The 18990-nt window shown below is 35.6% G+C and overlaps 3 protein-coding genes across 4 annotated transcripts; 2 read left to right on the forward strand and 1 right to left on the reverse strand.

Annotated features, from left to right (window-relative positions):
- Positions 1–2872: 2872 nt before the first annotated feature.
- On the reverse strand, positions 2873–10830 carry LOC114522902 (protein FAM214A-like). The gene is made up of 14 exons (XM_028543681.1): positions 10684–10830; positions 9828–9961; positions 9203–9360; positions 8642–8773; positions 6845–8135; positions 6310–6444; positions 5839–5888; positions 5607–5703; positions 5056–5100; positions 4626–4742; positions 4175–4249; positions 3914–4051; positions 3764–3798; positions 2873–3566 (listed from the first exon to the last, which is right to left on the reverse strand). The coding sequence occupies exons 1-14, from the start codon at positions 10697–10699 to the stop codon at positions 3410–3412; spliced, it is 2580 nt and encodes an 859-aa protein (XP_028399482.1). The 5' UTR covers positions 10700–10830; the 3' UTR covers positions 2873–3409.
- Positions 10831–11696: 866 nt separating this feature from the next.
- LOC114522851 (40S ribosomal protein S27) lies at positions 11697–13519 on the forward strand. Its single transcript, XM_028543615.1, has 4 exons — positions 11697–11723; positions 12825–12933; positions 13070–13180; positions 13485–13519. The coding sequence occupies exons 1-4, from the start codon at positions 11718–11720 to the stop codon at positions 13511–13513; spliced, it is 255 nt and encodes an 84-aa protein (XP_028399416.1). The 5' UTR covers positions 11697–11717; the 3' UTR covers positions 13514–13519.
- A 481-nt stretch (positions 13520–14000) lies between these two features.
- On the forward strand, positions 14001–18853 carry LOC114522937 (protein SSUH2 homolog). Of its 2 annotated transcripts, none has more exons than XM_028543723.1 (14): positions 14001–14127; positions 14953–15030; positions 15131–15197; positions 15270–15338; positions 15531–15600; positions 15874–16003; positions 16170–16230; positions 16457–16581; positions 16732–16794; positions 16923–17017; positions 17781–17873; positions 17947–18052; positions 18176–18280; positions 18574–18853. In XM_028543723.1, exons 2-14 carry the CDS (start codon positions 15010–15012, stop codon positions 18721–18723), a joined length of 1155 nt encoding a protein of 384 aa, XP_028399524.1. In that variant the 5' UTR covers positions 14001–14127; positions 14953–15009; the 3' UTR covers positions 18724–18853. The 2 variants fall into 2 exon arrangements, with proteins under 2 accessions (XP_028399524.1, XP_028399523.1); XM_028543722.1 differs by having other exon boundaries at positions 14002–14127; positions 14953–15028; positions 15105–15197.
- Positions 18854–18990: the final 137 nt, after the last annotated feature.

Genomic DNA, 18990 nt, shown 5'->3' on the forward strand with positions numbered 1-18990 from the left:
CACACCACATGGTCCAAACAATTACAGGCGAGCATGCGTTGATTTGCATAACAGAACCGACCAATCGCAACCTCTCGCTATTGTGTAATTCACGTTCAATTTGTATATATTATGTACTTTGCATGAGTATAGATTAAACCTCTCGGGGACACGAAACTGGCTACTCCTATAGCTGTTTCGGCCGATACGTAGGAATAGGTCTCGCTCGAGTCATGGTTTACATTTTCTTCAACAAACAAAAAACGGTTGGAACAGCCGAGTGGGCTGGAACGGCTTTTTTCCTTGCAATTTTCTTTGGCGGCGAATGAAGTTTTCGTGTAATAGTGCCAGTGGCGAATTTTGTATACCGGGCAGGTAAAAAGCAGGTTCTTTCAAGGTGGTGGTTTCAAAATAAGTAATCAAGTCATCGTCATTGTCGTAGTCAGGAGTGGAAAAGGTGCATTCACAAGCTGGCGACGTTTGCTTATGCATAAATTTGAATTGATTGAGTCAATGACAGACAAACTGATAGGTCTACCACAATGAAACTATGTCTAACACGCAGAGATTTCAAGTTGGACAAGTTGAACGTGTCGTTCATATATAAATAGGAATAATGGACTTGCAAGCTTTGTAACTCTTAGCTAATAGTTAGCCACAAAAGTAAGCGACAGCTATGACTTAAGCTCGGGTGGTGTTAGACTTTCAAAAAACAAATGTGATCATTAGTGATCTGCGTTATTTTTCAATTGTGCGAGTGTTAAATAAGGGTTTATTTCATGCGGAGGACTTAAAAAAACATTCCGTTAAAGAAAGAAAGTCATTGTGAATTGGTTGGTTTGTAGGAAACGACTATATATAAATATCTGTTTCCTCCGGATCCCGAGAATCAGTATAGTCTCTATAAGCCAGTCTTTAAGATTTGCAATTTATTTGTAACATTGCCATCATATAGTCATCATGCATCCGGTACGTGGGCTTACCATGACCAAATCATGCTAGGCGAATATTTTTACGGGAATAATTGTCTCTAAATCATCTCGCATAAATTCCTATTGTTCACAAATCTTTCCTTCATATTGATCGTAAAGTCAGCCTATGACACAAAAGTACATCTAAACCTTTATGGTTGTGTCTTGGCGATTACTTCAAACGACTAAAATAACTTTTTTTGAGAGGATTTTGGTAATTTTTGCACTTTGCAATTAATACATCGATCGACTCTATTTTATATGCAAATATCATGCTACATAACATCACTTCCCATATAATGATATTTTGAAAACAATAACCTCAGCCATAAGACAATTTTACAACCAGTTAATAACCAGGGACTGTTTGTATGTAAAAGGTTAGTTAACTGTTAACTATATAGTTAGTGAAAGAATTGGCCAATATCAGAATCAAAATTTTTGAGTTAATGATTTAACTATACACAAAATGTATGAGTTTTATAACCGACTACACAAAACTTAATACGTGTATAACTACGAGCCCTCTATCTTTTTTGAAACTTTTATCAATTTTTTATGTCACACGATGTCACATTATAATGTTTGCATATTTGAAACAAGATGAACAACTTAAGAAAAAATTACAGATATTTACAGAAATTTACGATATAGAATTCGTATTTTATGTATCGAGAGATTTCAGTATAGAATTAATAATATTAAACAACATCTAAACTTTAATGAAAATTTGAATTTATTGATATATTAATTTAAGTTACATGATTTTGAATTCAAAAAATATATACATACAAACAAAAATATGAACACAAAAATATGAATTTCAAAATATTCAAATTTTCGCTTCTGTATTTTCAAGAACTAATTTTTACATGTAATTTTAATTCTTTTGTACGTAGTGCAACTAGCTAAACACTGCAAACAATTTATCTTCAAATCTTATACACAATGGACGAATAGAAACTCGATTAAAACTCAGTACAATGTAACCGCGTTCTGAAGATTTGTACTATGAAAAATGGTCGCTTTTGCATCAAGTGCGATATTTCTGAAAAACATTCGTTCAAAAACCACGGATAACCACACAATTATTAAGGAAGTATATAGAAAAAGGCAAAATCCGAAAAACATGCAACTCATCACGAAAATCAAGCATTGAACTAATGCAAGACAAATATTTCAGCTGCAAACTTTCGACTAGATTTCAAAGTCATCTTCAGAAAGATAGTAAAAAACCAAACAATTTCGAACGTTTGTTTTTAATCAATTTTTAATTCAAATAGTGGATTTTAAGACAACATTGTTTTTCCAAATTTTTTTATCATGAGGGGAATGACGGAATATGATGAGGAATACGCAGTACTGATGAGGTGTAAATCCAGTTACAATATAGAGATAATAATCGTTCTATCGTTTACGTCATCAAATTCCGTAAAACATGCACTGCACGTTTTTTTCCATGAATCAGTGTGATTGATCGATCTTTTATTGCATAACACGTGAAAAGATATCAAACTTATAATTGAAAACGCATGTATAGATAAATAATTTCATAAATAATGCTAACTACATATATACTAAACTTGATTGTATCTTTTTATCAACGTAATGCTGCTATATTATAAAATAAATAACGCGCTATATATAATGAATTAAATAATATTAATCATACTAAAAATAATTTATGAATATATATAAATGAACTGAAGAAAATATGCACATGGTTCGTTTCCCTTGTTGGGGCGTTTCGCTCACTGGCCCAGCCAGACGCCGGACAAGTTAAAACAGGATTACAAAGGCCAAATATACTATATAGATATATATAGCTATATATAGACAGTGGCGTAGCCAGCATCGATAATTGGGGGGGTGGGGCATATTCATATATTCATGTTAACAGACTGTAAAGACAATTGATTTGAAAAGAAATTAAACCTGCGTATCACGAATATATGAATATGGCCCCCCCAATTATCGTTCTGGCTACGCCACTGTATATAGACCTAGTTTTCTAGGCCTAAAAGGGATGTTTTGTGATTGATATTCTTCATCAAAAGGTTCAGTGTTTATATATGGTTTCTTCATTTAGGGAGATGATTCCATTAATTTTTGAAACTAACCTATCGCAAAATCAGTTCATATAGATAATTAGCCAAATATTCCTTTCTTCTAAAAGTAAAATGATACAAATTGATGTGCATATATCTAAGCCGAATTAAGTGTATAACTGACTTTCATGTTCCAACTATTCTCCGGTATTCTTAAAAACTCACTACCGTGTTTAGGCAAATGACAACTGACTAGTATTTTACTTTTACTTTCTGTTTCATGCAGTAATGTAACACAACGTATATTCTGATGAGTACATTTTTAAATATTGATATAACTATTGTACGCGGTTGAAATACGAGGTCTAAATATATATATCGAATACCGACCAAGTTCAAAATTGCAACAACCTAACATGCCTCCCGGGTTTCCTGTCTTGGGACATACTTCGGATTCGTTGGCCCGTTTGTGGTGGTACTGAGATGAACTTGGTCAGGGGGGTGCCGGGCGAATATCACACGGATGTCTGTGTGGAGGTAAATTCGACCAGACTTCGAAGAAGCGAATCTATATATAAACAAGTTTTTTACGGTTGGAGGTTGGAAGGAAGTGGGTAGGGGGGGGGGTCAAAGGAGAGAGGGTGGTGGCAAAACAGAATAGAAATGCAAGGTAGGAGGCTGGTGTCTAACACGAACTGCAAAGGTAACGGCAACTGTAATGGTAACGTCATAAACCTAGTAATATTTTTTAATCAATTTACATACCTGAGGTGAATAAGATAGTGTAAATTATCGTGAATCTGAAATTAAAGGGAAAAAATATGGAATTATTATACAGGAAAAGACAATTCGTTGTAGGCTAATTGAGAAAATATTTTGCAAAGCGGTGAATTCTCCAAACAATATACAACATACTCTATCGACAAGTCCCTCTGACTTGACCAACGACGTCGTCTTTTGCCGAAGAAATGTTTGAAAGTTCGGCTGCATATCAGTGAAATCGTACAGCACCACAAATACTTTAACCACAGTCTGGTTTGGATTGAAGAGAGTCTAAAAAAGAACATACATGGTGCAAAATAAATCATATATGTAATGGTGCAAAGCAATCGCATCTATATTTAAAACAAAATTAATATTAGAATATTGAACATATTTTGCATTCGAGCGTCGTACCAACTGAATAGTACCATTCTTGGGGACATGGTAGCCTTTCTTTGGCAATCCAGGTACATCTAATGAAATGTAACCCTGAAAACAGTAAAATATGTTGCGGTCTGTTTGGAAGCTTTCACGAACATTATACTATTTTTAAAGTATTTGTAGCATTTCGGAAAAGTTTCACCATTTTAAAATGAAGGGATACTCGCAAACTATATTACAAAATGTGTTTGTATTGAAGACTTTACCGCTTCGTATTTAAAGGGATTGTTGATAAAAAAGAATTAGATTGACTTTCTCATTTTTTAAAATATCTTAATTATATTAATAAATTAAGGCAACTCTAAACCACTATCTTGTTTTTAATGCATGCATGGTGGATATTCAAGATGGCGACAAATTCGTTCGAAAATATCTCAAGAGTTCAAGAACATAACGGAAATCTACAAAGAGAGTATAAAAGTACCATATAAGGGGATGGTGCATTGTCGTCAGATAGTTTAAAGAAGTATGCTTGAACTGGAAGCGTCACGTGTGCAAGACATTTTTTCGAACCACTTGCACTGAGCTCTGCCGTAAACCCCTAAAACAGGATAATTTGAAAGCAATTAACAACATAGAAATATTGCATGTATACTAAAAAGTATCGCAGGTTACCAAAAAGCACGATCATATTTAAATTTTGCTTAGTAAGGCCCGTTTCAGGCGTCAACTTTTCATGTGCCGATCGAATCGAATGCAAATGAACTTAAACAAAGACTTTAGCTCATTAAAATCAGGTTCAACACATGAAAAGTTCGACGTCTGAAACAGGCCTAATAAACCTCCTGCAACGTTCTGCATCCTTCGTGCATTAGGCTAAAAAATCGAAAACAAAACAGGCGGGTTCATCCTACCTCGACGACACCGTCGGGGAGAAGACGATCGTTTAAAACCGATTCCTAAAAAGTTAAAGAGGCTATTTTGAAAAAAATGTTTGCACAGCTAAAATTATCGCTTCTTTCATTGATGAGTTGGCATGGTTTAGGTTATAAAAAGGAAATCAATATGTGACGCATGCAACGACGAGAGCGAAAATTATTTTATAATATAGCTGAAATATACATTAAATAAATAAATAAACAGGATAAATTGCATAAATCAGTCAATGTTTTTGCTAAATGCATACACGTGAAATTAAATTTAGAAGCCCGTCTTCATGAACAAAAACTTTTTTTTGCTGTAAATATTTTTATCTCATATTTTATTCATATTGTTTTGAATCTCTGAGAACTGCAGTTTTAAAAAGAATTTTTCGCACATTTTGTTTTTGCTACAGATATACGGTGGGTATCTCGACCAATCAGATTGCAGAATAGCTCGTGTATACAGTGAATAACTATATTGTATATTAAACTAAAATATAAAGCGATTCATATAGTATTATATAGCTATAGCTGTTGCTCACCTCAAAATTAACCAGCAAACTTTGCGTGGTTAAAGTCGGTGCACTTTTACTAAGATTACCGCACTGGTCTGAAAGACTAGACGGTTCACGGGGCGGACTGTAATAGGAAAATATAAACACAAATTAGATTATAACTTAAAATATTCTTGAGGTGTTTTTTTTATATTTTTTTGGATTCATAGCTTCCGAGGCCTAATTTATAAACTAATAAACTTGTATTGCTGGAAATCACCTGCAAATATCATCCACAGTTTTCTTTTGTGACGTTTTTCTAAACGGAGCCTGTGTATGAAGACAACTGGTATAATCAATATGTTTAAGAACAAACGTAAATTCATCATAAGTTCAATGTGAAGAGCGGAAAATACAACATTAAATGGAAAGGCACTTTGCAAAAAGGGTGAAGTTTGGTTGTTAACATTATACAGGATATGGATATGTAAACAATTGAAATTTCATCCATTTGGTTTAAAGGTAGAATTGTAGACGGTCAATTCTTTATACTCAAACAATTAGCCTTTTATGAAAACGGTTAATCAACAGTTAGCCTTCTCCGTACAGTGCATGTGTAATCATGTGTAATCACGGTTTGTTTTTCTAGTTAAGTATTTTCAAAGAAAACAATTTGGTTTTGATAAAGCTTGTGTTGCGAGCATTGAATAAACATGCGATTTTTTTAATCAATGAAGCTCGAGTGTTTTACCGGACTAGATGACATAGGTAGCCCAGTCCTGGGATGAAAGACAGCGAGAGTGCCAGTTGAAGCATGTCTGAAGTGATATCTTGAGATACGAGCATGAGGTATTGTGGTACATGTGGTGTTTCTAAAAACATTATCCTAAAGAAGACGAGTAACGCGGTGTTAGTCCAGCTGTCAGTGTAATGCACATAGTCCATTCTTGGTCAGGCAAATATCGGTGAACGGGTTTCCGCATTTGACAAGATTTTGGTACGCTCATTTGTTTGGTGTGGAAAGAAAGTAAATATAGACTAATTGGCCTTGCGGAAACATCACTTCCTGTTTTTAGAGAAACAAAACAACCAGTTTCACTTGCAAATGAAGCCTAACGCACTTAACTTACCATACCTGACAAAGTGTCTCGTTTTAAATTTGGCAATATGAGAAATATTCTATTGTCGTTTTAAAGTTTGAAGATCCATTTACCATCGCTTACCATCCAACGGCAATGGTTACAGCGAACCGATTAAACGATCAAAAGGGACCATTACTTACTCACCTTGTTATTGTCTTCTGTTTTATCAGCTTCCATCGTCTTTTTCGTGCTATCCTCACGGTTTTTTCCGCGGTATCCTTCACTTGCTAAACAACATTTGCCTATTCTCTCGTGCAAGGTCTTCTCGTACTCTTTATCCATCACATGTCTCACATCAGAAATAATGTTTCCAATCCCGTTTTCATCACGATGCAAAACATTCCCGCATTCGTCAATGCTCCTACTCCAAGATATTCTCATTGTCTCCTGTAAATTTCCGCTTCCTTCACAGTTCAAACCATCGCAAATCTTGCTATTTGAAATTTTCGTCTTTTGCGAACTCTGCAATTTATCTAAATTTAATATTGAATTCCTGCAATCGCGGGCAGCCATATCACATGTCAACAGTGATTTCTTAGAAATTTCTTGTTTGCGACATTTCAAGTTGGTTCCAAAATTTTCAGAATCGAGGCTTTTCCCAAAGCACTGTTTTTCTATTGGTGTAATTTTCTTAAGATATCCTTGCGATGACAAAGATGAATGTCTTTCTGTTATTTTATCAGCGGGTGAACCTTCTTCATCACATATTAATTCCTTGAAGTCTCCTGAAGCTCCCTGCGCTAGCGAATTATTTTCAGTAGCACGATTTGAAGCGAACAATTTCGGGGAAGCGTGTAACGGTTCTGAGTGCTTGTTCGAAAATCCCGTCGCTTCCTGTTTTGAGAAATGTCCTTTTGCTTCTTCGCAAAAAAACTCGCCCTTTTGCGGTTGTGGCCTTTCATTGTCTGATATCAAATTCTGCTCCTCTTCGGTTGAGTATTTACAATCCGTTTCCCTCTTAACATGCTTAGAGGAACCCAGTTTTGAAAAACGCTCAACGCTTGTCCTATTTACATTCTGCACGGATACTGTACTCAATTCTTTTACTACACAACTCGTTATCTTTGTCATGTTCGATGTTTTTTCTCCAACAGAACTGAAATTTTTAAACTCTAATTTTCGCACAACGTTTCCTCGACTATTGGAGAGATCTTTCTTCTGGTTAGTACTGCCGTAAAAGCAGTCATTTCCCTCTAGTGAAGCATCGAAATTTTCCGGTATTTTTTCTCCCAATTTTCTTGGCGGTGTCTCAGAGGGAAGGTCATTCAATACCCACGAAAACATGGGGTAGTCCCTCAGTAGGTCGGAATGAGGAAGAGAATGAAGAGAGACTATGAGCTCTTTGGTGGAATTAATGTTCACTTGAGGAAACTGGTGAAAATCGGGTGCTCGAATAAATCTTTCTAATGGTGTTTTTTCTTTTGTTGAACAAAGCCTGGGGGAGTAAAACGGATAAATTAGGATTTTTTGAAGTGTTCAGGGGCCTTGTAGAAAACTGGTAACTTGATTTCACGCGTAGTTAAATCGTAGTTAGCTTAGCGGAAATTCTTAGAAATGCGCGTTTCTGATTGGTCAATTCTCTCAACAGGCGGCCGCTGACTTCCGCTCTGACATCTATTTATATGGTTCCAGTTCAATTTTGGACTGAAAAGTTGTTTCTATGGAATGAATAGTCTTGAGATAATAAAGTATACCCGTAAATAAAACTGAAAGTGAAAACTGAAAAAAGACATGGATTAAATTTGGGAAGCGAAAGCTTTTTTAAAATCATATAATGATAAATTTACTTCGACTTCGTTATTGTATTAATGACGTTGTTATTCTTGGCCTCAGTTTTGTAAAGACTATTAGTATTAATTTCAGTTTTCACTTTAAAATCACCTACTCTACAAATGTTATCCGGTAGACAAACTTACATCATTTCAACCTGATTCAACCTACCTAAAATACATATAGCGCGGGAACTCTCCTTTCGTGAGACTAAGCCAAGCACTTAGTTGAGAGAAATACAACTTTGATCTTATTGCTTGAGTCAACATCTTTTCGGTGCAGTAAAAACCAAGGTCAGGATTTCTATATCCATCGGAAAAAACGGAAGGAGACAAAGGAAGTAAGTTTATTAAACGGAAAAAATGCTTTTAAGGAGAAAAGTAAACAGGTGGAACTAATCTTATTTCACATGGAGGTCATGACAGGTGACATCAAACACCGAATGTTTTTGAATGATTGTGAGACATTTTTGTGAATATTTCTGTGATAACTGATAATTGTCAGTATTATGACGAACCTATTTGTTAAGCTAGCTAGATACGCGGTGCTTTTAAAGAACACGAATAAAAACAAGTGTTTATACCCGGTAATAAAAGATGTTGATTGCAATATTTTCCTTACGTATAGTCGGTAGGGAAATTAACAAAACTTCCTGTTTTAAATAGCATAGTTTTGAAATTGCAATTAGTTCCATTTTCGAGAGTTTAAAATTTTGAAAACATATTTTATAACCTGCTAAGCTTAAGTTTGATTTCCCATTGTTCAATTAACAGGTAACTACCATGACCATTCATCGCCTCCCTTTTGTTAAACTGTTCTTGACGATACAGCCAGACTTCGATGCACAGTGAATCACACAATGTCCATTGTGTAATGAAATCTTTCTGTTTCTGATGGGAAAATAAGTCTTTTTACACAGTGTCTTTACTATAGAATGGGTTTGGGAGCTGACTTGAAAGACCACTTGTAGAATAGTGCAAAGGGCTCTTAGCAAGGTCCTATTAGCTATTGGTAGAATTATTCTACCAATACAAATATGGAATGCAAAGAAAATGATTGTTTCAAGAAAATGCAATATAGAATTAATTAATATTTTAGGCAATTGAATTTTGAACTATATGCCAAATATTGGCCAGCTCCCCTTCCAATACCAACGCTGAACTCTTGATGCAATATTGTTATTTTCAAGCCTGAATTTGCAGTCTAATAAATAATAACATCACTGTGTACCTAAGCATTTAGAAAATCTATAAAAATAGGTACACCATGCAGCATGCACACATTATGATTGTGGAACTTTATGATCATTGGGATACATGATATCTCATTGTAGTAATACATAATTTCATGCTCGAACCTTTCTTGGGCCAGAGAGGCCATCATCACACTTCACACAGCCTGTTATATTGCTTTTAGAATCCTGAGGAGTTCGACCATCTAGGATAAGCATCCCTAGTTGGGCAACCAAGTCTTCTTCACCAATCTCATAACCTAAAAAACAACAAGGTTAGAGCCAACAAAGGCTTCAGTCATCTCCCCACAATCAAATTCTTGGGCCCCTGTGGCCAGATAGACAGACATGATATTACCCACCCCTACATCATAGATATTATCATATTATTGACATAAATGTAGGGTCCCAATCACCTTAATGTTTTGCCTATAACCTGACTAAAATATTAATTGCTTGTTATCATTTGCATAACAGGGGATGTTACATAATTTTAAACGTGATAACGAATGATGTTACAATAAAATATAATTACCACAGGAAATTTAAAAAAAGGACTTTCAGAGACAGGCAAATATAATTTGACTAGGATGTCACATAAAAATGTTATTTCAGCTTGAATCAAGAAATTCCCAAAACGGTCAGACAGAAAATTCACTTGAGTGGAATCGTTGATTAGGGTCGAAAGCAATCATTTCATACTAATATAAACAATACAACAGCTCTCTAAAATATTTCATCAGCTTAAATCATATATCAATGAGGCTTCAATATCTGTGACGGTGACACACACTTTGTGTGAAACCGTTTTCCCAGCTTATTTAGCTGAATTCAACATATTTGTAGGCAGGGATAGCCATGGTTAACTATTTAGGGCATGAAAGATAGGGACAGACTAAAATATTACAAAATAACAGTATGATGCTGCCTCTGTTTTGATCACTCAGTCGACTGGATAGGCAATCGATATATTTTTATGTACCTTCGTTTGGTTTCATCTTCAACGGACTGCAGGCCACAGACGCTTTCTTCTTTACACCCTCTTGCTATGAATATGACTCATGGCAAAATTACGACTCGCAATCCAGAATATCATGTCAAAATACACAACTTTTCCCCCGTCGCTCCTCTATACAACACAGGTTTGTTTTTGTCGTCAAGCCAAACTTCGAAAAATAAAAATAAAATTTTTTGGAGCTTGCAGCACGCTGATTGGCTAGTAACGAGATAATTAATTGGCATACGTCACTACCGGAAGTAGATCAGACCGGTAACGTCGACCTTTGACCCTATAAAATGACTCATATATTCATATATATAAATAATACAGTGACCGTATATATACATAAACTTGACCTTTTAGACGAGTTAGCTTGCGCCAGGTTGCGCGCAGACGTAAATAAAGTATGCGTAAGAGAACGTCAGCGAATTAGCGCTAGGTTTCATGTTCCCAAACCTGGGTAGTACGCTTTCATTGGTTGGCTCTCATTGACGTATATTAGGGAGTTATAGATGATTGGATGGCTAGCAGTGTTATCATGTTTGATTTGTACATTTTCTCTCAATGGAAGAAGTAGTGGGTAAAAATTTCATGCCAAGTAAATCCTAAATACACGAATTTAATCCTTCAGATGAGGTTAGGACTTAGGATAATGGTTAGGACCTTAGGATCAGGTCTTAATTAGATTTATGGTTTAATCCTAATCCTTACCTACACTCAAGGATTAATTCGTAAATGTTTACGATTTACTGAAATAACTGAAAATGGAGTTTTTACCCAGTAGAAGTCGAATTTAAAACATGCTATGTTTATTTCACATTTTCACTTATTTCTATGAAACGAAATTATGAAACGACGGTATTCGAAGTCTTCGAACTTTTTTACCGGTAAAAATCTTGCGGGATGATGGTGCAATTGTCCCCCTTAAAAGTAACGTGTGCTCCCCGCATTGCATTTCATTGCGCGTGCGTGGTGCGTTCTTTCTTTTGCTGAAGACGACGAGATCAGGTCGCAAGATGCCTGTGAGTTGCTTGAAAAAATTTTATTTTATTCTATTCTGTGACAATTTCCTGTCGTAGTTTTGAATAATCCGAACGCGTCTTGTTATTATCTATCGTATTGCGTAAAAATTAGACGGATTTCGTATTGTAATTATGGTTTTTCAGTTGCTATAATTTTGCCCGAACACGTTTCAACACAAAATACGATCACATGGTAAACAGTACGAAAATGACCAGCACTATGCATGCGATCTCAAAATATGATGACCCAGTTATTTTCGATTTTATCTTATTTCTATCATTTTTTAAACTTGTATTATTAATTTAAGTTAGTTCATACCTTTGATTTTTATTTTATATGTACATAATACCTTTCTTATTTCGTGGTATTTTACTTGACTCAACAAACCAGGGTACATTACTGCATTCCATATATAAAACTCAATACCACTAATTTATCAACATTTATGAATGTGCATGCCAACAATTGTAATCCCATAATTCAAATACATCAGAGATTTCAAAGGCTTTCATCCATGGGAAAAGAGCTAAAAAATTAAGCCTACTCACAACTTTCCACCATAATCTAAATTCTGGAAATTATCTTGTCTCTGGCGGAACAGAAAACCTTTGTCAAAGACATGCTAGTGCCAAAATGAAACATATTTCTCCAGAAATCTTGATTTGCAGGTTGTTTACAGAAGTTTTGAAGCAAGTCTTTGGTTTCTTTTCAAATGTTCAATTAAAACTTCATTTGCAAATTTGGCAGTGAAGTTCAGTCTCTAATACACTTGCTTCCATCTCAAATTGTTTGAGCAGCTTGCAAATCAAGAAATTGCAAAAGAACACTACTTTGGCTGTAGCTATATAAATCCTTTAACTAAATCTATGCTTTGTTGTAATTCTTGCCATTTTTATGCTGTAAAGGTCTGACAGTTGAACTTACTGGTTATTTAATTGAAAAATATACCTTAAGTCAGATTGAATAAAGGGTAACAATAATATCACAAATTATGTATTTAAGAGGTGAAAACTGACTTTGGAGTATAAAAAGACAAGGATTGTTGGTAATCACAAATCTAAAGGATTTGGCACCATACTGAAGTTTAATATATTTTATAGTTGTATAAAGATTTACTTCATCCAAGTGCTGAGGAAGAGAAAAGAAAACACAAATTAAAAAGGCTGGTACAGTCACCTAACTCGTATTTCATGGATGTAAAGTGTCCAGGTACCTATGATGTATGATTTTTTTTTGCATTATATATTTGTAATTCAACACAGTTTATGAACTAGATTGCACTTGTGAATGGTTTCAAATATTGATAAGCCACAATTCTAGAAGCTAATGTGCAAATTTTTTTCAGGATGTTACAAAATAACTACAGTATTTAGTCATGCTCAGACGGTTGTCCTGTGTGTCAGCTGTTCAACTGTTTTATGCCAGCCAACAGGTGGTAGGGCACGATTGACAGAGGGTAAGTAGCAAAGTGAACATCTCAATATTCATGACATCTGCATTGAGTGGTTTTTTGTGTGTCTATGAGTTTGTTGTTTGAACATGTACATGCAATGGCCTGTTGTTTCATGATATTAAATGCATACCCAATACACAATTATGAAGATATCCATGTTTATGGAACACACTACTTATAACTTTCCAACTTGATCAAACTTTTCCAACATTATCTTCCAACATTTCCTTACAGGATTCCCAAAACTGTTTTTGGTTTCTGTTATTTTCCAAGAATTAATTCCTATTTTATCAATTACTTTTTATAGGCTGTTCTTTCAGGAGAAAACAACAGTAAAATAGTCAAAAATATGTGATGTTGATATTGTAATAATAAAACATTAATCACTGACTTACATGTGGTAATAATATTGGTATATTTGACAGTGTGATAGGAGATTGATTGATAAGTAGCCTTTTCTAATAAATTTGTTGAGTTTGCTTATTAGTAAATAAGCCCCTCACAGAAAATACAAGCAGGATAGAATCGTGGACTTTCTAAAGACCATGCAATGTGGTCTATGGTCTATAGACAAAATTTCAAAGTTGATTTTGGGAAAGCAAAAAATATAAACTTAAAATTGCACATCACTTTTGCCCCCTCTTCATGACTGCCATGATCAAACGTTCTTTTAGCCTGCAACGCAGACTATATATTGGTATGTACCCCAATATATAGTCTGCGTTGCAGGCTAACAGTAACATTCTTTTGAATTAAATCTTTTTTCAATCGTGTGCCGTTTCCATGACTACGAAGGCATGACCAAGGCCAAGATGTCAAGCTGTGAGTATTGACGTTCCCAACTTGTGAGCACTCTGTCATTGGTCCCATATCAGCGAAGTGGATCGACTTTTTTTTTGTTTGTATATTTAATGTGCATTCACTTCTTGTTTGAAAAGACGTCGCATTCGGTAAGTTTTCTTACATGTTTTTCTCCATACACTAAGGAAAATTTCGTGTTTTTGCACGCAAATTGTACGACCATGAAGCGGTGTACATGAATGCTCTTTGCGAGGCTCTTGTGGCCAGGAAGAAAGTCTTCGAATGTGAGATATTTGCCTGCCGAAGTAGCCGAATTCTAATATTATCCGTTTAATACGATTATATGCTACAAGAGATCTATATCTGGCTCGATAAATTCGGACTAAAAGCAACCTTTTATTTCTAATATTTTGAAAGCACGTGCGCATTCTATAGATGATTACCTACCGGGTAATATAAACATCTGAAACTAAGAAAGCCTTCGACTGAATAAATTAGTGTCAATATTTCCTCAACTAAATCATTTACAGAACGCCCGTTAGTTCACTTTTGTAACTGTTTATCCAAAAACATACATTAACATTATTGCAACATTTCACCCGCTGTCTGAACAAGAATGTATGGCATGGTTTAAGCAGGCTTTTAGTATATACACTTGGTTTTAAAATGTTCTTCCTAGACACTACTACATCATCTTTTCATTTACTGTGTATTATTGGATTTTGCAAATGAAGCTGTAATAAACATTTTATAATAGCAGAAGTATATAATATTACAGTCAAAGTTTGAGTAATCGAGTTCAATAGTCTTCCTGTTTTCATTGGCATAGGAAGTATTTAAATTATGCCAAGTTAGTTCCCCATTGATTAATTATGGAAAGGAGTTGCCTTAATCCATGTGACTCATATTGACTGTATTCAAAGCTTTCAGTTTTGTTTCATGATAAAGTCTAACTGGTGACGTTTTCTTGTTAGGGTTTATTCAATATACTGTCTAGCTTCACCTAATCAGGATCATAATATTCAATTGAGATGTATTCACAAAACCCAGGTGATTAATGTACCATTCTTGCTAGAATTACCAATGGTTGGCATGTTTATAACTTTTATTTGATTTTATGGTTTAGGTTACCCACCACAAGGTGCAGGTGGATACCCTCCACAAGGTGCAGGTGGATACCCTCCACAAGGTGCAGGTGGATATCCACCACAAGCTGGAGGTCTGTAGAACATTGTTTTTATTGTTATTTAACATCAAATCATTTTAATCTCATTTCCTTGCTCTATTTTAGCACCTGGTGGCCCTCCAGCTACCTTATTTGAAGCTGTGGCAGGTTATGAGAAAACTGTTTTCGGTCAGGGTAAGATGAGAAATTGGATCATGTTGAATGCAGCGAAAGTAATAGTACAAAATTATAGTTATGTGGGACCACCTATTAGACCACATACCCTTGCTTTATTAGACCAGGGATGACATCCCCCTGCATATATGAGCTGTAAGGAATATCAAAATTAAAAAGTACAGAACTAATTTATTTTGTCTCATTTGTCAGGTTATGCTCCTCCCCCACCTACTGCCCCTCCTATGCCTGAGCAGTCACGTCCAGATGAAGAATTTGTTAGGTAATTGAATGCATCCTAACCACAGAATTATATTTGGAATTAATGTCAGCCAATAAGCTGGATATATACTGTGCTGCGATGAACTTGTAATAGGTTAACATGTGTCAAGATGAGCTTTACTGTAGTTGTCAGTGTCTATTGTCAGTATTTTGAGTGTCATACATAACCAAACATATAGTTACTTAGAGTCTCTGTGTTGTATATCTAATTGAAATGGTACATACATTGTAATAGATTTGTTAATGTAAAATTAAATCATGTTGTGTTGTGTAGTGGTGCAGCAATCACATCAGAAGAGGCACAGGAAGCAATGGAAAATTTTGTAGCATCACAGTGTTGTTATGGTTCAAGCCCTGCAAAGGAAATGGTGATTCAAGATATTACACCTACCAGTGCTTATCATGTAAGAGAACTCCAAATTAAGAGTGTAATGGTGACGTTATAAAAATGAACTATTCAGATTAGTTGCAGATCTTAGAGACATGTTCCATAATTCCATTGTGGATTCTACTTGAGTGTATAACCATAGACAATCCAGAAGGAATTAATTTATGTACTCTAATTTCTAGTATAAGTTAACAACATTCACAGAATCAAGGCAAACTGCCTGGCAATATGAACCATTTACAGGTATGTCTTATCTGATGTTCATCTATCTTTCTATTTCTTTCCAAACTTTGCAAATTGCACACATGCCATGCATAAGGTCATTGGCATTGTTATTTATACACTCTATTTTTAACTTTGATGATTGTTATATGCAAGTTATATACAGCAATTTAAACATATGTGAGGTAAAGTGTAGGCTAAGATTTTAACTGCCACAAATTTTACAAGTTTTCTATTGTTATGACAGGTCAAGTGGTGGATGGCCCCCACAATGGTCCAGCCCCTGGTCCATGGAATATTAATGTTCAACCATCAAAAATGTTCTCACCAACAAGCACTAAAGTTGAAGTTCCCCATACTGCTTCAGTGAAGGTGGGGTTATGGGGTATATTGAAAAGAGAGGCCACTGGTGAATTGGAGCAGATCAGCACCACAATATTGAATTGCATGCATTCCCAAACTTCAATTCATTTTCTCAATCGGCACTGGTCATATAAATCAATGTATAAATCCCTTTTTTAGCAATGTCATGAGTGTTATGGTGGAGGATATAAACAGTGTAAAACTTGCTTGGGAAGAGGTTGGGTAAGTGCAGTGAACTTTAGTGTTGCATTACACACAACCAAACAAACAATAACTACTTGACAATGTTCAAATCCTGAAACGCCTAATTTTCGTTTCTCCACGACTACGACGGCCACTTATTTGTGTAGAGCAAGTGCAACACGTGCAACGGTCATGGCCATGTTAAAGATAACTTTGGCGAGGAGAAGCAATGCACCTTTTGCTCAGGGGCTGGAGAGGGAAGGTAGGGGGAAGTTATGAACAGAACTACGTTTGGGATCAAGTAATAATACCCGTATTTCAGTTGAGTTCGAAACTCAACTCAAATAGTCAAATTATTATTACTACTATTTTTAGCAATTTAGCTTCGGGTAAGAATAGGTGTTTTTTAATATTTGAAATTCTGGCCTCTGATTGGTCGAGTGACTCAATTATTATGCGATAATAATACGAAAGGATTTTTCAAAATGGCGGTTTCAGTTCAGGTATTTTTTTGTCAAAGTGACAGATGAAGAAATACGATATTTAGCTTATTTTACCGAAAATACTTTACCTAAAAGCACAAAAGTGAAAAGAATAGGCCTAAAATTATTTCGAGTTAAAAAACTGCGTTGTAGAACGCTATTTTTATCATCATTTTGTGAAAATCTTGTTTTCTTTGAATCGCTGTGTCGAGATATTTGTGTACGTTTGTAAAACATGTATTCTCTACAACGTCAACAAATTTGTTTTTCCAAAAACATTGTCTTTATAATTATTAACAATTATTCACCTCGGACCCGGTGGATATCGCTGAATATAGACCGCGACGAAGTCATTTGTATTCAGTTATTCACCTCGCCTACGCCTATGGCGAATAGTTGTTAAATATATCGACATCTTCTCTGTGATGGTGTACTATTCGTTATTTTGGGTTTGTACTGAAATTACTTTGGAAATGCACACCCCCATCCCCAGTTTATATCTGCCTGCGATACATAATACATCTGTCCTCCACTTTACTCAAGGTGCTCCCCGTGCAATGGTGGGGGAAGAATCAAGTGTGAAGTTTGCCAAGGTCATAGCAGACTGAAGACTTTCATTCAGCTTACAGTTACATGGTAAGGCCAAGTGTATGTATTTGTGCGACCGTGTACATGCCTATAATGTTATTTTTTAACTGTTTTAATGCAGGAAAAATCATGATTCAGAGAAAACAATTGAAAGAACTCAGGGTGGCCCGAAGGAGAAAGTGAAAGATGCCACAGGCTTACAAATATTCCATCAACAGTTGCCCCGAGTAAGTCATGTTCGATCCAAAATGCGAGATTAGGGCTCTTTGGGACATTTATAATTATGACGCCAGAAAAAATGCTTTTAGAATTCAAAGTCGGACACATTTAACGGTATTTTTCGAATGTAGGTCTGGCCAATAACAACGTTCTTCGATAATGAAATCAACAGCGCATCCCAACAATTTGTGAACGAACATGCAACTTCCTGGCCCCAAGAGAGAATTCTTATGCAGGTATTTTTGCTAGGTTTAAATAGATCTCTTGGGCTAGTCTATTAAGATTGTCTACCTGAGAAATATAACTATCAGCTGAACCAACCCAGTGAACTTAATCCAAAATTCGAAACCTTAGGCAAGCCAAAGGCTTAGGAAGACGCCTGGGACTAGCGCCTATCGGCTGAATGAACCTTTTTTCTTTCTTTTCAAAAACCGATAAAATTTTGAGGTTTCCAGGGTTTTTGCCTGGGCTTTTTCCAAGCAAAATCAAGCCTTTGCCCGTGAACAAAGCTCTTTTGTTTTTTTCTAAGAACCACATTCTTCGTGCGATTCCGGTTGCCGAAGTGTCCTACGTTTGGAAGGGCGACTCGTACCGTTTCTGGGTATACGGTAAGGAGCCCCGACAGGTCTTCGCCCCGGATTACCCCCAGCAGTGCTGTTGTGGTTGCGTCATTCTGTGAGACTGGGAACGAATTGTTTAGTTTAGATTTTATTGGACATTTTATCGTAGCTCTTTACACTGCACAATAGTTATTTAATCCGCGCTTTAGTAATCAAGAAATCTGAATTTTTAATTTTCAATCCACTTTCTTTGCATAATTGATTCCGTGATTGGTATGGCACTATGGCAGCATATTTTTAGCAGGGTAATCAAAAGAAATCAAAATAAAGTATTAAAGTATTTGTTTTATGTCATCAATGTAATACTAGATGCTTAATTGCATGAA

Source organism: Dendronephthya gigantea, unplaced genomic scaffold, assembly GCF_004324835.1.
Source record: "Dendronephthya gigantea isolate DGI-Jeju-01 unplaced genomic scaffold, DenGig_1.0 000024F, whole genome shotgun sequence".
NCBI classification, from domain to species: Eukaryota; Metazoa; Cnidaria; class Anthozoa; order Malacalcyonacea; family Nephtheidae; genus Dendronephthya; species Dendronephthya gigantea.